The 22550-nt window shown below is 42.0% G+C and overlaps 1 protein-coding gene across 1 annotated transcript in view; it reads left to right on the forward strand.

Moving 5' to 3' along the window:
* The window catches only part of PRAG1 (PEAK1 related, kinase-activating pseudokinase 1), a 48356-nt gene that overhangs the window by 10547 nt on the left and 15259 nt on the right, over window positions 1-22550 (forward strand). Inside the window, exon 4 of the mRNA XM_046648688.1 lies at window positions 17783-17940. Within this exon, the coding sequence (XP_046504644.1) occupies window positions 17783-17940 (158 nt within the window). The remainder of the gene's footprint in view (window positions 1-17782; window positions 17941-22550) is intronic.

A 22550-nucleotide genomic window follows, 5' to 3' on the forward strand; every position in this document is an offset into this window, starting at 1 on the left:
ATTAGATTATATACAGCTCAAACCAGGTGAGAATCTCAGAGGTTCTGGGTTCCAGCTCTTAAAAGAAAAGAAAAGTTCTTCTTTTCAAGACTTTTGGGAGAAAAATGTAGGAAGTAAAATTTTAAGTAGCTTAAGAGAACTCAGAGAAAAGAAAAGAGCATTTCGTACTATTTGAAATAACTCAAACTAGTATATATTTTGATTTGGGGAAGAATTTTCAAGCATTATAGACATTCTCTCTTGAGTTGTCACCTTTCCCCCTTGAGGAGATAAAAGGGCAGGCTTGGGACAATAAGCTGACTTTTATTTCTGAAGCTCAGTACTTAGTGAATTCCTCTGAAGAGGGGGCCAGGGACCCACAATCTTCAAACTTAGCAGGTCAGGTGATGGCAAATCAGAGTATTAAGGAGAAGGTAGCCCACAGTTGATCCAGTACCAATGCTAGTACCACACTGGTAACTATGGCAGGCTGATGTCAATTTCCAAGATGGAGAAGTGTTAGAAGGTCTTTGAGCAGCATACAAGGCTCACTTAACGTCTTCACATGGGCCGTCTGTTAAATAAGTCTTATTTCTAAGGATCAGCTTCACCTGCAAGCAAAGATAACGGATCTCATGATGTGTATTATACACACGCAAAACTCTGGAGAAAGGGTCGTTTCATACAGGGCAGTGTGACTTTTCACTTACACTTCCTTCGATCCATCTGCTTTCCAGGGCCACTATGGAAGAACAGAGAATAATGTTCCGGCTTGCCTATGGTCCTGTTTGACAAAAGTGACTCTGACTTGGAGGGGAAAAAAAAAATAGATGTTGAGAAGGACTCGGCTTTCCTGTGGTCTGGTTTCGAATGTTTGGCAGCAGCTTATCTATCTGAGAGGTTGTCCTCTGTAAACTCCCATTGGGATTCCTGAGAAACCTCTCGCTCTGGAGGTTTCTGCCGTGGAGGACAGAGGCGCTCGGTGCTCATTTAATCTGCTGAAAGCCCATTAGAGGTGTCCAGCTCACCTCCTGGGCAGGTAAGGCAGAGTCTGGGTCCTTCCATAGTTCCTGTTGCCAAGGCAACATCCTGCTCACACAAACTAACACGTACTTAGACTGACGGACCCCACCGAATCTCTGGGTCACCCGTGCCCCAGTTTAGGGCTGAGTTAGAAGGTGAGGATCGACAAGTACTGGTGCTTAAGAAACTAAAAACTGCCCGAAGGAAGTGTGGATTTCTTAGTTTAAATGTCACATTCAAGGCTTAAGGTTGTTTAATGAGAACAGCAGTGCCTGGGGAAATAATTAAGATGCAAAAGAATCAAATTTATTTCTGCCTTTTATTTCTTCTCGGATGCAAACCTGGTCTTAAATGACTTATGGCTTTTGAGTGACAAGGTCAGTTGAGGGAGAATCATTTAATTAGGGAGACAAGCAGATCACAAAGAAATCCCAAATTAGGACAATAGGCCTGAACTCAGGTGGAATTGGAGGACGGCAAGTGAATAAGAAATAAGACAAGTTTATATGGTTTTAGTTGCCAAACGGTCTGGCCCCACCCAGGTGAGACCAATCAAAAGGAAGAAAAGTTTCTCCAAGAAAGTGAGAGATGTTTTTGTTTTTAAGTTATCACTCATGCTGGTTGTAATTTTAACCCACTGCTTAAGTTTCTCCCCAGCTCTGGGGATTCTGAACAGTGGAGACTGAGTCTCGGCTTTACTCATTCTTAATTCCCCTCTCTCCCTCCCTCCCACCCATGTTGCTTCAGCAGACAGGTGGTGACAGTGTCATAGATGGAGCACTTTTCTGTCCACAAAAGTGGCCACTTTGCTAACCAGAGGAATCGAAATGACTTCATTGTGTGGTCTCTCTGTAACATGGTCTCTCAGCGTGAGCCCCGAGGATGGGAGTGGAATGGGCATTTGTCTCCAGACTCCATAGCCAATCTGATTAAAGCTCCAGATGCTTTATTCTCGAGGCACTTTTCACTGTAGTGGATTACAGTGGGATGGCAGCAGCTTACTAGGAAATCCCATAGTCTTGATGCGTAACGGGCTTTTTTTCGTGTGGCATTTTGAAAATCACAGTTTGTATGAGAAAGCACTATATTTGCTTCAAGAATCTTCTCTATTTTTAGCCTTTTTGACAAAACTGAAATAAGTAGGCTAGAGGTCAAGGAGGGGGGAATGACTACTGGGGATATTTCAGGGGGAGAAAATGCCCCCCACTCATGCACACCGAGCTTGAAAAACAAAACAAAGCACTTGTATCAACAATGCAAGTTTATATTCTGCCCCCTGCAAGGCAAAAAGTCACAGCCCCGCTTTGATTCCCTTTAATGAGGCTGGCTCTGGTAGCTTCTGGATTCTCCCCACATTCCGTGCTCTGTTCAGTAATGCAAAGGTGAGCTCAGCGTGGTGCCCAGGAACAGTGAAAGAATAGCCTTTCCTTGAACTGTCTTTTGACCTGATCCAAGATCAAGTTTAGTATAGGCATGTAAACCATTTATAAAATAAAAATAAAATAAAAAGGACAGATGCTCCTTGAGGGTAAACAGCATACTTAGCTGTGTGTAATTCCATGGTATCCTCTTTGGTGCCCGGCACATAATAGATGCTCAAGAAATGTTTGTCAAATAGTTGTAGGCAGAGACCATGCTTTGTTTATTTCAATTTTTCCAAAAGCGCTTAACTATGCTTAGCACATCAAGAAATGTTGAAGAAAGGAATAAGTAGCTTTAAATACTTGTATCAAAGTATCTTTCTGAAACCCAGGTCTCTGGGTTGCCCGTGTGCTCTGTTTCTGCCTCTGTTTTGGTGATTAACACAGTGTGTCTTGCTTGCACTGCGTTGGAGTGAGTCCATGTTTATATCTCCTCAAGAAATTGTAAACTCCTGGGAGTACAGGGACCATGTTTCATACATTTTTCTTTGACTTTCCCATAGGATACCTTAGCACAGTGCCTGGTACGTAGTAGGTATTCAATAAAGGATTATTGAATTAGAAAAAAAAAGCCTGGAGTGAACTATACATCTTGGCCTGAGTTTTCACTGGCTACCCCATTCTAATTCTGTGGCTAGTCTTGCTCAGCAGAACATTGTCACCTTGAGTTAAAGAAGCTGAAGTTAATAATTATTAATGCTTCAAGGTGGGCAAACACCATGTGGGCACAATGCATCCTTTCATGGATTAATTACTCTCCAAAGATTGTACATTTCACTTTTGCAACTGGGTTCTTACTCTGATTTTTTTTTTAAAGCTGAGCAGGTGTGTGGAGCCAGCCCTCTTGCCACAAGAATGTGTCTTTCAGGTAGTAATCACCTAAGGACTTTTTTCCCCCATCAGTGAGTTGCAAGGAATTCTAGGGTGTGGTTTTGCCTCTCCGAGAATAGATTTTCCATGCTTTCTGGGTCCAATTGCAAACACAAGCCTGAGCTGTATGATCAAGCGCTCTCTGTCCATGAAGTGATCAGAGGGACTTTGTTCCTAAAATGGCCGGCCTACTTTTTGGGTGTGGAACACACCAGTTGGTGAGAAGTTTTCCCTGTTTGTGGTGCAAGTGATTTGTTGTTATTTTGGGATTGTGAACGTGTTCATGAAACAGCTTGCATTTCCCTCTAGCAGGGTCGATAAACAAAGTGCAACGAACACTCAGCGTCCCTTTCTGCAGGCAGCTCATAACTTTCAGTTTAAGATCAGTGTCTTCCTCTTTGTGTTGGAATTGCTTGTTAATTTCTTTCTATGAACTTGTGGGCAGATTCCTAAAAATTTTGGGTGTTAAGGGTGTTCATGCTGTCCCCATATCGCTCTATAGAAGTCCTTGCTTCAATTAGCCTTTGTCTGATGCGCTGGAGGGCTTCTCCTCTGTGCTTCTCTAACAGGAAGACATATAAATAACTGTTCCTCATTAGGGGAGAAGGGGAACTTCCACATTAAAGACTGCTTTAAAAAAATCCTTCCCTTTTTATTCATATATTCTATTCTCCAGTTGATTTTAGTATCTATCACTATCACATGATCCCCGTGACTTCCTGGTAGTTGGTTTTTAGCCATTTCATGCCTACTAATGTGCTATAAAAACTTTCCCAAAGTCTAAGACCTAGGCAAGTAACTGGTGGTGTTACCACTGGATGTGCCTGAATTGTAGACAGCCCTTCAGAATGGCTCCTGCTCTTCAGGAGCTCCATACAGCAGTCAAAATGAATGAAAACACAACCACACTGGATAAGCACGAGAATCATTGAGCTAAATCGACATATTAATAAGTAATATGACCTTGAAGATCAGGAAGAAAGAGAAGAAGAGTCTTTGGAATTTAAAAATCAGCCATAGTGGGGATAGCACTTCAAATAGTTGTTAATATGTACAGATCAAAAGGAAGATGTTGTGACCGCATGTTCTTGAATCTTGAGGGCATTTAGATTGCATCCTCCACACCGCTACCAGTCAACTGGAGTAGCAGTCTGCAGCTCCACGTGGAAAACAGTGAGGCCGTGCGCCTCCTTCAGGAAGGCGGGCTATGTAAGCGAGGAGTGCAGACACGTGTGCCAGCTATTTGCCAATCCAGCTTTAGAATCTAGAATTTATCATCTATAATGCAAAATCATTGATGGTCAAGGACTGTTCTTCCTACTAATTGAAGAATTTAAGTGTTCCCATACCTGGGAGGGGATCTGTGGTCTGTCCAGCTCAGGCAGACCTAAGCAACGTGTTTGGCAAAAGATGGCCATCCTCTTTGATTACAACCTCAAATTTCAGACTGTCATGACAGAATGTTTTGTTTCTTCTTAATGAGTAATTATGAATATTTCATGAGTTGTAATGAGTGATGATGAATATTTCATAAGTTTTTGGAGCTCTATATTTTAGTAAATAACAGTTACCATTAAGTCAATTGTCCATTATTTAAAGTACCATTTCTCTTTATAGACCTTAAACTTGCTTTTTCAGTCCTTAAAACGTGTTAAACAATGTATGTTCACTGAGCCTTACTCTCTTCAGCTTGTAGCACTGATTATCTATGCGCCTGATTGGAGGGTGATGGCAAGGGGCAGGAGGTGTGTCAATCTTTTGAAGGGATAGTTTGAAAGTGGAATTTAAGTTTGGGAAATAAGAACAAAACTATGTTTTCCTAGTACATAGTACATATAATTTTTCTGAGTCTTCTTGACTGGTGATGTTAGGCTATCTTTTTCATAGAGATGTTCACCTTGGGGACAGAGCATGTCTTCCTAAGAGAAAGTAGAAGAAAACCAGGAAGGGAATATTCGCGCATCTGTTATATGTGCTTGGTGACTGCCCTTCAAATCTCTCAAAATGTCTTCTCTCCAAAACTTGAAACAGGGACGTTGTCTGTACAGCGAATCCTTAGTCCGGCCCCTTAATCCTGCTTCTTATCCTACTCTCAGTGCTTGTCCATGCTGCCTAGAAAAGCAGAGAAAGATAACGAAAGACACTCTTCCTACAGTTCAGAGTCTGAGATTTTCTTGATCTTGACAGCCACTGAATCACTAAATAGTGAGGACTTGTTGTAGGTGGACCTAATTTGAATTACGCAGTAAAACTAAGTATAAGAATACACTATGCCCCCACAATCCTCATCCTAAGTATATGCCTCAGAGAAACACACACATACGTCAGTAAGGGGACATATACAAAGGAGATCATTACCACTTTGTTCACAGGAGCAGGTAGTTGGAGCAAATCCACATATTCATCTCTAGGGAAATAGAAAAGTCAGATGTAGTGAGTATGAAATGAAATACTTAACAGCGATCAGAAGCTATGGACAGAATGGATGGACCTTAAACTAGTATTGAGTGAAATAACTAAGAAACAGAACAAAATCTGTAACACAATGTAATTAACATAAATTTAAAACCAAGTTACACTCTATCTTTTTTAAAGATAAATCCAAAGATAATATATATATGTCCAAGGAAATACAGTGTGAGTACCTGGGAAATTGGGAAAGTAGAGAATTAGACTGGAGATGGGGTGAAGGGAAGGTGGAGATCAAAGGGAGAGTGTATCATTAATTGAGGCATATGATTCACCTTTCTGTACTTGAAGTAAATATGAACAGGAAGAGAGACTGTAGACCATGGAGAGAGAGAGAGGACTTACTGGAAAGAGGTAAGGATGGTGATTAAGAACATCAAGAAAAGTGATGAATGTTTGGAACAGCTCTTTGGAGAATGAGAGGTCAAGTGCAAGGATTGCGAGGCGGCCCCAAGAGCTGGCTGAAGGGAGGAAGCGTGAATTAATTGTGGTTCCAGTCTGCATAGTTGTGGTCTTTCCCAGAGAAGCATTGGGCTGCCCAGTGCAAGGGGAAAGATGGAAGATGTTTGGAGTTACCTGGTGTGATGTTGTGATTTATAAGAAATATGTATTTGGTCTTTGTCCGTTTCTGGCACAGAGTTCCTGAAACTCAGAATTTCCCAAGTGCTGAGAGCCATAAACATGTCTTTTATTATGTTAATTGGGTGACTTTTGGATCCCACCTAAGGATGGAGGTGGTTGCCGGGGAAACCAACCATGTGATTAGAGGGTTGACCGCCTGGAGAGGAGAAAGGGGCAGGACATTGAATCAATCCCCAGTGTCCAATGATTTAAATGATTTAATCAATCATGCCTGTGTAACAAAGCCTCCATAAAACCCCAAAAGGATGGAGTTCAGAGAGCTTCCAGGTTGGTGAACATGTGGAGATGTGGGCAGAGTGGCGCACTCAGAGAGAGCATGGAAGCCCCACGCTCCTTCCCACATACCTTGCCCTACGCATCTCTTCCATCTGGCTGTTCCTGAGTTGTATCTTTTTAAGTAAAATGTTTCTCTGAGTTCTGGGAGCTGCTCTACCAAATTAGTCAAAGTCGAGGAGCGGGGTCTTTGGAACCTCCAATCTGTAGCTGGTCAGCCCGAAGCACAGGTGACAACCTGGACTTGCAATTGGCATCTGCAACAGACGGCAGTCTTGTGGGACTGAGCTCTTAACCTTTGGGACCTGATGTTATCTCTGGGTAGACAGTGTCAGAATTGAGTTGAATTGTAGGACACCCAGCTGCTGTCTGAGAATTCATGGTGTTAGGAGCCTCCCCCACCCTGAAACTGGGTGACCAGAACCCTTACCTGGGGGCGGGGGGGGGGGGAGCAGGTTTCAGCTAAGGCTGAGGGACAGGGAGATGAAGCTTTTGAGGAGCAGGTAAGAGAGTGCTGAGCAACTGACTTGGGAGTGGGAGAGGAACCTCATCCTTACTAGGCAGCAGGCTAGACCAGAGCAGGGAGTGAAGAAGTAGATCTTCCTGGTAGCTTTGTTACAAATAGCCTGAATCTCCCAAGCCGGGAGGGCAGGAATGAAGTCTAATATAAATACACACAGATTTCTTAAGCCAAATAGTTGGGCTCAGAAGCTGGGTCAACAAAGTGGATTTGAAGTATTCGCTGAATCAAGAGAAGAAGGGAGAGATAATTCTGAAAGCAGGGTTGCCAAAACCAATAGTTTAGCAACAAAAAGATTCTGGTGAGGCACAGATCTTCTTGGTGGATGGATTCCAGCAGGAATAGGTCAGGACTAGAACAGCAGCGACTCCCAAGTTGGTGAGTAACAGCTCACTACTGTTTTGGTTTAATCTCCAGAGTCCTCTGTGTGCTGGAGGGTGGGGACGTGGTGTGAAGGGGGAAGGAATCATGGGAGGTTCTTTTTTTTGTAGGGAGAAGGCAGATTTATATAATAAAAGAGGCTCTTTTGTTTCAAAATTTTTGTATAAGAAGCTAAGCAACCTGGTTAGCTGAGAAGTATGTCAGCCCCTAACCAGGGGGGCTACTCTATAAATTACCCAGCTCTTGAAGACTGATTCAAACTGAGGTCTGGTTGATGAACCAGTCAGCTTTTCCTAGTTATTTTAGAATAATGCATGTCCTCAAGGCATCACCCTGATGAACATCTTTCTTTGGGTTTCTTTAAAGAACCATAATAAAGTGGAAGTATCCGGAGAGAGTGAGATCTCTAGCCCGTCTGCTGTTTTCTGCTTCCATCCAGGTAGCCAAAAGAATTACCGGGTTTACTGGCAGCTGCTGAACTCCTCTCTCTGTCTGTGTCTCTGTCTTCCATCCATCCATCCATCTATCCATCCATCTTTCTATATTACTAGCACTTTCGATGTACCTGACGCTGTTTTTAGCACTTATTAAATATTAACTCATTGAATCTTCCTAACAGCCCCATGAGATAAGTGTTATTGTTATCCTCATTTTGTAGAGGGGAAGCTGAAGCACAGAGATTAAGTGCCTTTTCCAAGGCACTCAGCCGTCAGCCAGTAAACACTGGCGCCAGGACCTAAACCCAGGCAGTGAAGCCCCAGTGTTCATGCCCTTAAGCACCACATCAGTGGCCTTCCTAGGTGACTCTGAAGTCCATCTGGGAAGTTATTCATATGCTTGTATCGCTGTTCTTCCCAAAGGCTCCTGAGGGTCCTCTCACACTGTGCTGGCACGTAGGCTGGGCACCTGGTGGGAGGTGCCGCTCTGTGGATTGCACTTGCTCAGTCTTGACTTCCCTTTGTTCTTCATCTCCTTCTTTTCATCTTTTCTTCCCATCTGCCCCTTGTGTGCAGAGATGTAAGAGCGTCCTCCTTGACTTTCCAGGCCAGGAGTGGGACACTCATTGTTCTTAGGCAAACGCGCGGGAGATGAAAGTGCGGTGGACTGGGCGATGGGGTCATGAGTTCCGCAGCTCTCGCTTCCCTGCTCCTCAACAGCCTGTCTCCCTGTCCTCAGCCTTCGCTGAACCCTCCCCATGCTAGGTAACTCCACACATCTGCCGTCCTCACTCCTGGACCAGGCAGCCCAGAGCTTCTTTAGGAACAGACACAACTATGCAGACTGGGGCTGCAAGTAAAGGACTTTGATTTTCTGAAACCTGAAAGGTCATCTTTTAAAAATATTTGCTTCCCGGGGCTGGCCCCGTGGCCGAGTGGTTAAGTTCGCGCGCTCCGCTGCAGGCGGCCCAGTGTTTCGTCGGTTCGAATCCTGGGCGCGGACATGGCACTGCTCGTCAGACCACGCTGAGGCAGCGTCCCACATGCCACAACTAGAGGAACCCACAGCAAAGAATACACAACTATGTACCGGGGGGCTTTGGGGAGAAAAAGGAAAAAATAAAAATCTTTAAAAAAAAAAAAAAAAAAAAAATATTTGCTTCCCTCACTGCCAAAGTATATCTGCATATAGTCAGGGCAAATGCCTGCAAATTTCCATTTGACTTATTTAAACCTTTTTATCCTTGTCTAAAACTAACCAGTGACCTAAACGTGTGTATGTGTCTATCTTTAAAAATAAGTATGGCTTTATTCTTATTTTTAAATGGTTCCACTGAATGCAAAGTGCCTTCATCTTTAGGTGGAACCAAAGGGTTTTTCAGCTTGCAGAGCCCCAGTGGTCACTAGTGCGTTAACTGCAAATGCAAATTAACAGGCCTGCAGGGTGGGGACCATGGAAGTCATCTGACCTAAAATGAAACTGATTTCCTATCTTTATACATGCAAACAAATCAGTGGGGAAACAGGCCCCCAGAGCAGAACGAAGACATTAGTCCTTTCAGGTGGCACTTGGACTCTTGCAAAAGAACTCCTTAGCATCTTCATCAAAGAGCACCAAAGACAAAAACAATAAAAACCTTTCCAGCTTAGTGATCTACCTTTCTCATCCCATCTCCTGGAAAAAAAAAAATTTAAAAACTAAGATGTATGCAAATTCAGGATATTTGGGAACTGGTGTTTTTCGTAGATGTGAGAAAGGTTCCGCTATGGAATCCAGCTTTCCTGAGGCTTGTTTGCTCAGTGTCCTGTCTTTTGCAAGTTTTGCCAGGCAAATGTAATTCTTTTCTTAAAGGAAACATTTATTCTCTCAGATGCCACCGAGTTATTGAAACAGAGGCAGATAAACTCAAGAAGTATTTAATAATTGCTCTGTGTTCCAGCATGTCCTGCCTGTGACACAGCTCCTCAAACGGTTTACAATTTGGGGATGGTAACAAGCCTATTTCACATGAAACAATTAGAATAATCTAACTAGGATTATAACCGAACGCTCAGTGATATGAATCAGACTCAGTTCAGTGAGAGTTCCAGAGGGGACACCAGACAGAGAAGACTGAAAATGGCTTGTGAGGGATTTGTAGGTAAGTGATACTGTTGCTTGAGGATGAAAAAGGTTTGAAGGGGAGAGAGAATTGTTTCCTTTGTGCCAGGGTGGGGAGGGGACAGGAATGCACTATGCTTTGGGGACAATGAGAGACTAGCCCAATTGGAGCAAAGGGTTTATGAGGGGAAGTAGGAGTATATTAACCAAAATGGTGATAATTTTTTTCCAAACAAGAAATCTAGGCATGTGTTCTAATGTATAGATGGGGGGGGAGGGGCAGTATTTGAAATCGAGAGTGTCAAAGAAAACCTGGGGTGTGTGTTTCTGTCGCCACAGAGGACCTGAGCTGATCCAATATGGTGGCCGAGGTCGAGAATCCTTATAGAGCTCTGTGTAAGGCTCTTCGGGGTCAGCCATCATTATGAGAGCAGTATTTTAGAAAGATTTTTAGTCAGGATGCTCTGCTTCAAGGCTGCAATCTTTTCTGAAGATGTGTGTCAAGTATACAGAACCCTCCGTATTCTTTTTTATAGGAGCTCGATAAATATTTATCAACCAGATTGCAGCTTTGTTGAAGCAGGGATGGTGTCATCTCTACTTACTCTTGTATCCCAGTGCCTAACCCAGTGCTCAGCACAGAGCAGGAAGTCAGTATTTATTTGTCGAAAAACCTGGGAATGGTATTCAGGATAGACGGGACGGGGGACGCCCTGCAGGTCATACAGGCATAAGATAAGTTAATAACTGGGTGTTCTTGTTCACCATGTAACCCTGGCTTTTCAGCTTGAATCGCTTAATGATTTTTGACTTTAGGATGTGGCCCAACGGCAGAGAATAAATGGGGTGAAACAATGTATTTTAGAGGGAGAATTGCTTCTAATGATGGAGCCCAACAAAGCAATTGGAGATTGAAAGCTGCAGGTCATGGGCAGAGCCGTCCCTATTTTCCTGTGCTGTTGCAGGAAGTGCATTTTATAGAAAAGTGAGAGAGGAACTGAGGGGAAACGGAGAGCTCTGGGCTGGTGAATTCACAGCAGGCTGACAGGGCACTCCCGGCCGCTGTAGCTGGCCCTTCATCCTCCAGGCTGCGCTACGGGACCCCGCAGCCGCTGGTCCAGCCCGGCACGGGGCTCCGGGAGGCCATGCTGATGAGGACGGCACCCCGGGCTGGAGTCTAGGATGGTAAGAGGTGGTTCTTCTTTGGTTTAGGCGTGACTTGATTTATTTGCATCTAAAACCAACCTGTTTTCACTTCTCTTGGTAACTGAAAGAATGTATCTAGAATTATCTAACATGTGCGTGCCTTTAGAGCTCCCTCCCAGGTCTTCTCCAGGTCATACTAAACTTGGCAGTGAATTTGACCAATGCAAAGTCTTGGGGGTGTGAATGTGTCCTGGGGTCTAGAGAGCTGGTCTAAAACTGCTCGCGAGCGTTGAGTTTTCGTATCTTCCGTTCCAGAGGCAAAAAGCTCTGAACCAAGTAATCTGTGTGAACTAAACAAAAGTCAGGGAGGTGAGAATGACAATTTCCCTCTGTCGCACTTGCGCTTGTGCTGTCATATGAAGATTCTAGCAACCATGTGAAGTCGGAGGTACAGTCTCTGCGACACACCAGGGCCCAGCCTCTGTTAGGAATTTCGGACATTCTGAAAGCTTGGGGAGTATTTTTAGATGAGGCTTGTTCCTACAAATGAGGAAGTCTAGCAGATGGCTCTTCCGGCTGGATATTTTTTTCCAGCTTTCTACCAATACAGTACGGAGAAAACTTCTGGCAAGGCTTCTTTCTCTAAGGACAATGAGGGGAAAAGCCATTCTGAAAACACTGGGCAGCAGCTGCGGGGCTCCGAGTCTCTGAGGACACTGTGCCACTGGCCGTGTATTTCACCCTCATCTCCTGTGACTGTGTCTAATCAAGAAGGGGAGGCAGGAGAGGAAGTCTGAGCAAGCACAAGCCATTTATCACACCGAGGGAGCAAAGACATCTGTGCGGGCCGTGCTCTCGCCGCAGCTGATAAGAATGTTATTCACCACCCAAAGAGGAAAGACCAGAGTATGTGGTTTTGGCCCATTGAAGCCACTTCCTTAAATTACATGACATCCAATTTCATCTTCTAGATGGTTTGCACCAGTTTTATGAAAGACAAATCAAACTATCATTAATGAGGGAAAAGTGCCTTGGACAAAAAGAAGTATAGTCTTGCCGTGCATTGTTGAGTGCGCTCGGATTGTCCTTTAGCCTATGTCTGACAGAACAATCCAGTAAGGCTCAGAAAAGTCACCTTTGGAATATTAAGCCTTTTCCAGAGATTCTTAAGAAACCTCTTGCACACAGAGATGGAAGACATAAAAACCACTGGGGCGTCTGGCTCTGCCCTGACAGCAAGCTTCCTCTTTTATTTATAAATCTGATGTGGTTTTGCTTATTCCCTAGCTAAAGTGGCAGTTCTCTAAGAGTGCAGATTACATGAGTTTCCAAGGTGGAAGATTTTCGATGCAGTTCATAGGAAAGAGTCTTCACTCCCAAGATTTTGCTCTTCAGAGGGAAGGTCACTGCTTTCCCTCCCCATACACCTGAGCGTTCCAGATGCCTGTTGGGTTTTAGTTACCTGGTGGGAACCTGGGCTTCTGGAGTTTTTTGAGCAGAGAAACAGCAGTAATATCCTGAGACGCCATGAAAACTCCCTTTGTGGCTAGGATACTAAGATTTACCAAGGTCTCCTTTTGGAGACTCCCCACTTTCCTGTACACACACACACACACACACAGACACACACAAACACACACACCGCTGTGAAGAACTTATCCTGTGATCACAGGAATCGTCTGATTTTATCTGCATTCTCTTGGTGAGTCTTCGAAGCTGTAAATTCTCCCTCATGGTGACTAGATGCAGAAGGATTAATCCCCTAAGTCTCAGAAGAGTCATTGGGTGTGAGAAATAACTTTTTCCATTCACCAGGCTCTTCTGTGGTGGAACCAACCCTCATGTGGGGCCTGCTGGAAATCCCACTGGGTCATCCATTGTGCTGTTTGCCTTTCAGAGGCTCAGCAACAAGTCAACAGGAGTGGCCCTGTGCTTATTCAGGCTCTAGTGACTTTGTTTCCTTCTAGAATGTTCATTTTCAATTTATCAAATATTTCAAGCAAACAATGAAGTGCAAAGAATAATTTAACTCTTATGTGTCCCCCTAAGATTTTTCAAGTATTAACATTTTTCCATTTGTTTTAGATTTTTTTAAATAAAATATTACGGGTACAGTGGAAGATCCCTCCCTATTTCCATTTCAATTTCCCATTGCTACTCAGAGTAATTCCTATCTTGAATTTGATGAGTAGTATTTCCATTTTACTACATATATGGGATATCCAAAAAATATATAGCATTGTTATGTGTTTTAAAACATATATAAATGGTATCACATTGTACTTGAGCCTTTTGCAAGCTACTTTTAATATTCAACATTTGAAGAATCATTTTCACGTTGGTACATTAAAATCGAGTTCATTTATTTTTGAACGGTATATAGTATTCCATTATAAGACTATATACCACAATGTATCCATTTCTTTATTGATGGACATTGGACTGATTACAATTTTGTTTTTGCTATTAGTAACACTGCAAACAACCTTGTCCATGTATGAAAGTTTCTCTAGATCTGCACCGTACATACGGTAGCCGCTAGCTTAAAATGTGGCCAGTCTAAATTGCAATGTGCTGTAAATATAAAATACACACCAGATTTTGAAGACTTAGAATGAAAAAGGAAGAATGTAAAGTATCTCATTAATAATTTTTATATTCATTGCATGCTGAAATGACAATATTTTTATATATGTTGTTAAATAAAATGTTATTAAAATGAATTTCACCTATAATTTGGCTACTAAAAAAATTTAAATTATATGTATGTCTTGCGTTACATTTCTATTGGACAAGGCTGTTCTAGACCAGGAGTTAGTAATCTACAGCCCACAAGCCAGCCAGCTGTGTTTGTAAGTAAAATTTTGCTGGAAAACATGCCCATTTATTTACATACAGTCTGTGGCTTCTTTCCTGCTAAAACAGCAGAGTTGAGTAGTTGCAACAGACACCGTATGACCCACGTGCCTAAACCATTTACCATCTGTCCCTTTAAGGAAAAGTTTGTTGACCCCTATTCTAGAGCAATGATTTTTAACCTTCTTTTAACCAGAACCCACAAAAGAAATATATTTAATATGGTTATCCAACACACACACCCCTGAAACAAAAGTTTCACACGCAAAGTTTCACAAATCCTTACAACATATTTTCATATTTTCTGGTCTGTTCTAGTTTATTAAAATAAACTGCTGGTCAATAAACTGCCGTGGCTCACTAAATTGACTTAGCCATTCATTCACTACTAGTCATTTGAATATCATCGCTCAAGGATATATATACCTAAAAATGGCACAAGTTCATTACAGGAATATGCATATTCAACTTTACAGGATTCATCAAAGTGTTATCCAGAGTGTGTGTGTGTGTATGTGAGTGTGTGTACCGATCTTCAATCCCACAGACAGTGCAAGAAACTTCCCATTTTCCCACATCTTTAACAATATCTGATATTGCCAGACTGATCTGATAGGTGTAAAATGGAATGTTGTTTTTTAAATCTGATAACTACTAAGTTTGATCACCTTTTCATGTGTTGATTGATTTTTTTTTTCTTTTTGAATTGTCTGCTTGTGTTCATTGCCCTTTTTTGAATGGGGTCATTTGTCTGTCTGTTGCATTCTTTTGATGTTCTGGATACCAATCCTTTATCAGTTATGTAGATTGCAAACGTGTGGGTTGCCCACTCCAAGGCTTGCTTTTTTTCACTTTCTTTGTGGTGTGTTTTATTTTATCAGACAGAAGTTTTAAATTTTAAAGTAATCAAATTTATCTATGTTTTCCTTTATGGTTCTTTTTTCTTTTTTAATCTCATTTAAGAGATCCTGCCCTATATGCCAAGATCATAAAGATTTTCTCGATTTTCTTCTAACAGATTTTAAAATCTTGGGTTTTTTTCTGTTGAAAATTCATGTTTGTACGTGGTGTGAGATATAGCGTTGCTTTCCTTTTTTTTTTTGTCCTACTGTAAATAGCTAGTGTATGAGGGTCATTAACTGACATGTCCCTCCTTCCATCACTGATGCAACACTACCTTTGTCACATAGCAAGTTCCTGTATGCAGAGGTCTGTGTCTTAGATCTCTGTCCTGAAAACATTGGCCCTAGATGTATCAGAAACAAACCTTTACTGATCTCACATATACTGCCACCAGGTCTAGATGGTGGTACAGGCAAGTTGTCGCAATCTTTCGAGGGACACGTCATCCCTGTCTTATACAAACCACGTGAGGTGATTGAAAAAGAGAAAAAGTCACCCAGGTCGCTTCATGACTCTAATTTGACCTTTATACCAAAACTAGACGAGAACGGTACAAGAGAGAAAAATTATGGACTAAGCTCACATTTTAAAGTAAATGTAAAAATCTTAAATTGAATATTAGAAAAACTAAATCCAGCATTGTGTAGTAAAATAAGTTTCTGCAAAGTGTGCAAGCATGGGTCAATTTAAGAAAAGTTATTAATGTAGTTCATCACGTTGGCAGAATAAAGAAGGAAAGCGATATGATTTTTTTATAGATGTGGGAAAAGCCTTTGATAAAATCCAAAAACTATAAATGATTTAAAAAGATAAAGTGTTTAGATAACTTAGAATAGAAACACTCTTCCTTAACCTGATAAAGAACATCTGCTAAAACCTACAGCAAACATGCACTTCGTGTGGAAACATCCCTTATCCCACTCTGATACTGAGTTCCCTCTTTGCATCTGGCACCTGGGAATTTTTCTTTCTTTCAATGCTTCGCTGTTAGTTTAAATAGTTGTGTGTGTCTGTGTGTGTGTCTGTGTGTATACTCACATATGCACACTTTTATGTTTTGCTTTGCTGTTGGTTTAAATAGTTGTGTGTGTGTGTATACTCACATATGCACAGGTTTATGTATTTTTTAGTTTTATCTATTTCTATACATTTCACTGAGTGTTTTCCTAAGTTTATGGCACGGGGAGCTGTGCCAGCTCAGCGGCTATGGCGCTGGAATTTCTCCCCTGTCAGTTTTCCGGGCCTGAAGACCAAGAGACTCCAGAGACACTTTGGCGGGGGCACAGTAGTTGGGTTGCCATAGAGCTGGCTCCTCTCCTGGATTCAGGAGTTGTCATTATTCACAACTTCATATCTTGGCTTCATCTGGAAAAGCCGTTATTGATGGATCTGGTGAGGATAAAAGTATTTTATGAACCTGTCTGTGATTATATTTTGCCAGAAGGTAAAATAAAGATAATCTACAGCCATAGTACTTCCTAAGGATTTGATATTTGCAAGATCCCCACAGTGACGTGAAACATAAGGACTACTATTAGACGTAACATTGCCGTGACTGTCACACTTAGGTTTAACACCTTTAAAACATTTTTTCATGTATTTCCAAGGGTTGGTGGTGGAGAGAGAGGTATGTTTCTAAAGAGCACTTTTCATAGTAGCAAACAAACTTTCTCTAAACTTTTCTGTTAAAGAACAAGGGATTCCAGTGACAGTGAAGATCACTTCAGGGCTTGGCAATGTTGAACACAAAGAACAATCGATACATTCTTGACTGTAAGGTCATGTGCATAAATAAGGCCGTTCTGATGCCAAGTCAATACAATACTGTAGTTTTCCTACAGCAGATATTGCGGTATAGATCTGCTGTAGTGGGAACAGCAATCTCATCAGGAAGTATCAGTTCAAACAAATCTGGGTTACCACCAACAGGGAAAGAGCTGGATTGATTTGCCCCACTGCGTGGTGAAAATGTCAGGTCCGAGTGAATATTCATGTGGTGCTTAGAGCAGGGGAGGAGAAATCAATAAGCTAAACACTCTACCTAATAATGGAACTCTTTTCTCCAAGGCGAGTTCTTTTTTCTTGAACTTGGTGTTCCTGTTCCTGATATGGTGGAAATGCTGTCCTAGGGATGCGACAGAAGATTTCCTAGAAAGCCTAAGGGCAGATTTATTCCATAGTTCTTTGATAAGGATTATGGTAACATGGTTCTGTGTGAACATTGCACTAGGAGTCTGGCTAAAATTGAAATAAAATTTTCCTTAATTCCGAGGAACAACCTAGACCCTTTGAAGCGATGTCAAGAGAGTAAAAAAGAAATCCCACATTTTTGGTCCCTAATTTGCAATTCACTTGTTCTGTGATTGTGCAGAAGCTGCCCAGTCTCTGTATATCTCTATACACTGGCTTGTATGATAATGTTCAATTTTTCTTTGTAGAGATGTTACACAGAATGTAATAGATGACGTAAATGTTTTGGCAGATGAGATCAGAATATAAAGGCAGTTCCTCCCAAATCATGATTTTGACATTTGTCTAAACTTCATAGACTCATTTCTCCTAACTGTACCATAGACATCTTCTACCGTGCACGTGCCTAATGTTTCAGAAGAGCCCCTGTTCTCTCTTCCCCAAATCATTTTTGCAAAACTTGCTGGCGTTGTTCAGGTGTCAAAAGCATAGCAGGTCCATGATCCATCAGCCTGGTTTTTGAAAAGAAACCAAATTAATTACTTTTATTGTTTGTTCCTCCATTTTCCAGGCACCTTTTAAAAATGAACAAGAGCAGCTCTGATTTGGAAAAAGTGAGCCAGGGCTTGGCAGAGAGCCTCAGCCCGTCCTTCAGGGGCGTCCACGTCAGTTTCACCACGGGCTCCACGGACAGCCTGGCCTCGGACTCCAGGACCTGCAGTGACGGAGGTAACAGACTCGACCTTGATGGGGAGCCTTAGATTCTCAAGTCTGCAAGGCCAGGCCTGGATTAATTGCCAGGATTTGGAAGGGCTCAGGTAGACCTACTGTCTTGGCCCTGTTCTCCCCATAAGGTAGACTCTATCAGGGAGCGGTTGATGTTAATTTCCTATTGAATTATGACAAGGCGCCTCATCTCATATGGGCCTCTCCAGTTATACACAGTGCATCCACATGGCAGCAAGGTGGGAGGAGGCCGAATTTGAAAGCATATTGAAAGACTCCCTATTCCCTGGGTAATGAGCCATCTACATATGAGTCTGCACTCCATTTCTGTCCTCAGGATTAGTTCTCAAGGGATGGGGTACATACCAACCACAGGTTTTCACACACAGCCCTCCCCCCATCTCTCTGTCTGTGCTCTATCTTTCCTGCAAATGCATGGACACATACGTGCACACATGCACACACTTACTTGGACACACAGCAGGTGTTCATACAAATGCTTGTTAAATTAAAGGATTACACCACCATCCATCCCACTTTTCTGGAAGAAGCTCTAAGGCGTAATATGTGAGTCTGTCCTAATTGGGTATGTCCCTTAAAAGGAACTCTTGTTTTTCTGTAGTTGTGATAAGTAGTATTAAAACCTCTCACCCTTCCAGCATTCTTTGTGTGTGTGTGTGTCCTCTCCCACATTTCTCGTAGACTTGCTTTAGCATGTTAGGTTTCAACATGTGCCAGCATGACTGCCTTTCCCACTCTATGAAGTATTTCTTCTCAGTAGGCAATTTTGGAGTAGAGGATTCCATTGTAAATTTACTGTCACCCACATTTTTGTGTCTAAAAGATGAGTACCGCTAAGACAAAAGCATCATTATAAGTCAGTCTGTGGTGTGTTCTGATGGGGAACTTCTGACAGCTCTGACTTAAAAACAGGAAATGTCTTAGTCTTGATTTCTGGATTTTCTTTTTCTGCAGATTTCCCTGGGCTTCTATCTTTTTCCTTTTCCCATCCCATTGTGCAAAAATTCCACGAGGCAGATTATTCCACAGGGGGTTTGGCTGGGCACGTGAACCATTAGTCCCTGTGCTGGTCAGCCCTGACCTGCTCTCTTGGGGGTGGTCACCCATTCTGATGGAGCAGAGTACAGTGGAGCCCTCCATGGGCCACAGGCCAGCTGGTGTTGATGAGAGCTGGACTTAATTGCCTCAGCACTTTGCTGCTCAGAACCAGCAAATCATCCTGTCTGCTCTCAGGGTCTAGCCAGGAAGGTAAGATTAAAATGCATGACATGAGGGCCAGCCTGGTGGTGCAGCAGTAAAGTTCACACATTCGGCTTCAGAGGCCCGGAGTTTGCTGGTTCGGATCCCAGGGGCAGACCTACGTACGCACTGCTTGTCAAGCCATGGTGTAGCAGGTGTCCCACATATGAAGCAGAGGAAGATGGGCATGGATGTTAGCTCAGGGCCAGTCTTCCTCAGCAGAAAGGGGAGGATTGGTGACAGATGTTAGCTCAGGGCTAATCTTCCTCAAAAAAACAACAAAAAATGCATGACATGAGGGTGGATGGGCTAAGCGAGGAAACTGGGCTGCCCAGAACCTAAGTGTTTATAGAGATAGGAAATTGGGCTGCCCAAAACACAAACCCTTATAAAGGCTTCCAGAAGAGAGAGGAATCAATGAGGGCTAGTGGAGGTTCAGAGATGGCTTTGTGAGAAGATAAAACTTTAGTTCATGTTTCAAGTGTGGTTAGAATTGAGGAAGTAAAGGGTGGACGAGAAGGCTTTGCAGGTTAAGGAAAGAATAAAGGCAGAGTGAAGACATAAGGTTCGCAGAACACATTGGGAAAAGGGTCAGACCAGCTGTACGCACGTCAGTGGAGGCAAGTGAGGGGAAAATAGGCATGAGGTTGGTGGGAAGCTGGAGGATGGATTGTACAGAGTTCTTGAAACCAGTTTGTGGAGTTCAGAAATAGGGAGCCACTGGGGGTTTCTGAGTACAATGGTGACACCTAACTCAGACATTTTTGAACTAAAATGAAAACATTTTCATGGTTATTCCTTTATCATGAGCCAGTTACCCAATGGAAATGCACTCCAAAATTTGGATTCCTAGATTGACAAGAAGGCATAGACCTTGTTACTGGACTCTGGGTCCTTAGAATGAACCATTTCTATCTGCTGCTCCTGCGTATGGCTCTGTACCCGGAACCATGCTTTGAAACTGGCAAGATCAAAGGCATTCTCTCTTTCTTTTTTTTTTTTACCTTTTCAACATCTCTTAAACATTAATCTGGGGAATATCCAGAACCACTGGTCATGGAATGTAAGAAACCCTTCATTCAGCTTCTCATCATTAACCAAGGCAGCTTGCCTTAGGTCAGTAATTGAACAATTGTATTTCAGCCCCAGAGTCCTTATTCGCTTTTACCTCATAGCAAAGATGTTCACCCCTCGTGCCTTTTGTTACTATTTGCCTTCTAGTACTGAAGCTGAGAGACTGGTTTGGAATGAGCAAGGTAGAATTAGTTTAAGCTGAAGTTTTTTGAAATCAGAATGTGGTGTCTGCCTTTCTAAATATTATATACTAAGTCAAAAGATACCATTAAACTGTACATTTATTTTGTCAATAGAAATTCACTGATGAAAATGACCCATTTTTGTATCCGCAGTATAGGCTGGCCAGAGTGAGTTGAGGACAAAGTCATTCCAGGACATACATAATAGTAGCTTATGTAAACTTCTTGGAAGCTTATCAGAGTCGATGGTTAAAGTTAGTTTTCTACTATTCAAGTTTTGTGGCAAAGAAAAAAAAAGTTTTAAATTTTATAAGAAAAACAAACATAATTCAAGTCTATAACTTTGTGGCATTTTTAAAATGTTTGTCTACATTTTATGTTTACAAAATATATTTGTATCAGTATTAATTTCACCTCTTTATGCTTATACCGCATTTCATATTCCTCAAAGCACATCTGTCATGCCATTTGTCCATGTGGGCAGTTCACTTGAACAGTGAGTGAACTCAGAGGAAAAATTCATCTCAGCAGTTGCTTGGTTTATGCTTGGTTTGGGAGGGACAGACTGCATATGTCAGGACAGATCTATGAATGCTGCCAACGGGAAGGTTATCTGTGGTAATGGCTGGATGGGTGTGGGGGGAAACGATCGCCTAAATGAGCATCAGAAATGGTCACCAGAAGACAAAAGAAAGACATGGTCCTCAGAAGAAAAAGAAAAGAAATGGTGATCAGAAGACTCTTGTGCTTTAAATGGTTACTTTTAAATATGCAAACCTCATGTCGCATTATGATCGTTTTCATTTTTGTGTTAGCATAACAAAATTCAGTTCAGCAGTTTGACCAACATCTATGGCTGCCAGGTTCCCATAGTCCAGGAGATTAGAGAGTCCTCTGTGGAACTGAAACTGTTGGCACAAGCAATAGATAAGATAAGAAGTCTAACTATACAGTGATTGTGGGTATAACTCACATGAAGATATGTACCAGGGCAATGTTGATATTCTTATTTTTATGACTAGTAAACCAGATACAGAAAGTTAATTAAGTATCTTGACAAAAGCCAGCTTGTTTTTCTCAGTAATAATGCCAAGCAGATTCTTAAAATATATACGTTAATGCAATCATTGATTTGATGGTTATTTGTTGAATGCAAACTCTGTGTTGGGTACAGTTTTATATGTTGAAAGATACAGCAGTGACCAAAAAATGCCCTGTCCCTTCTTTCATGGAGCTCACATTCTAGTGGGGAGAGGCGGGCAGTGAGGAAGATCAAGGAGTCAAGTGGCCTGCGTATCAGGTGGCAGAAAAATCGAGCCTGGAAGTGGGCTGGGAGAAGTGGGAGGACCTGTCGAGGGGAGAGACAGTAAGTCCACAAAGATCACACATCAGTCAGAATGAGTGACAGCCTGACCTTCACTGAGCATTGGCTCCCCGACAGAAATAGTGTTCTTAAAAAGGTGGTCCTGAAAAAACCATCTAAAACTCTCTAGCTAAAAATAGTGTGTTTCCTGACTATTAGAACACTTGATCCTAAACTGATGGGTTCGCTCTTACATATTACATTGGTATTTTGTTCTAACACAGTGTGTCCCTCCTTGACCCCCAGCCCTCATGAAGAAAGACTGGGCCATGGGTTCTGTTCTGGGAGAGCGATTACAGAAAGACGAAGAAGCTATCTCAAAGGAAAAAATGTTCATTTTTAAGATTATCTGTGCCCTGAGCCCTGACAATATCTCTAAAGTGAAGTTTCATCTCAGTTTAAGCTATTCCCTTTAAACTGAATTTTAAAATATACGTCATTACTTTAATAAAGTTAATACGTGTCTACGGTAAAAATTCAAACAACAGAGAAAGGTGTGAAATGAGAAGTCAGAGTCTTCAGACAGCCCCATCCTGGCTCCCACCACCACTTTGAACATTTGTTTCTACATCATCCCAGAAATTTTTATCCATATTTCAAATATCATAAACTTCAATTCTACACATTTTTATACTTAATTTATATCTTGAAGTCTTTCAAATCAGAACCTCTAAATCTACCTCATTTTTTTAAAATGCGAATTTTTTTACTGTATGAATCAGTTAAACCCTTCT

The sequence above is a fragment of the Equus quagga genome, chromosome 22 (assembly GCF_021613505.1).
Source record: "Equus quagga isolate Etosha38 chromosome 22, UCLA_HA_Equagga_1.0, whole genome shotgun sequence".
Taxonomy (NCBI): Eukaryota; Metazoa; Chordata; class Mammalia; order Perissodactyla; family Equidae; genus Equus; species Equus quagga.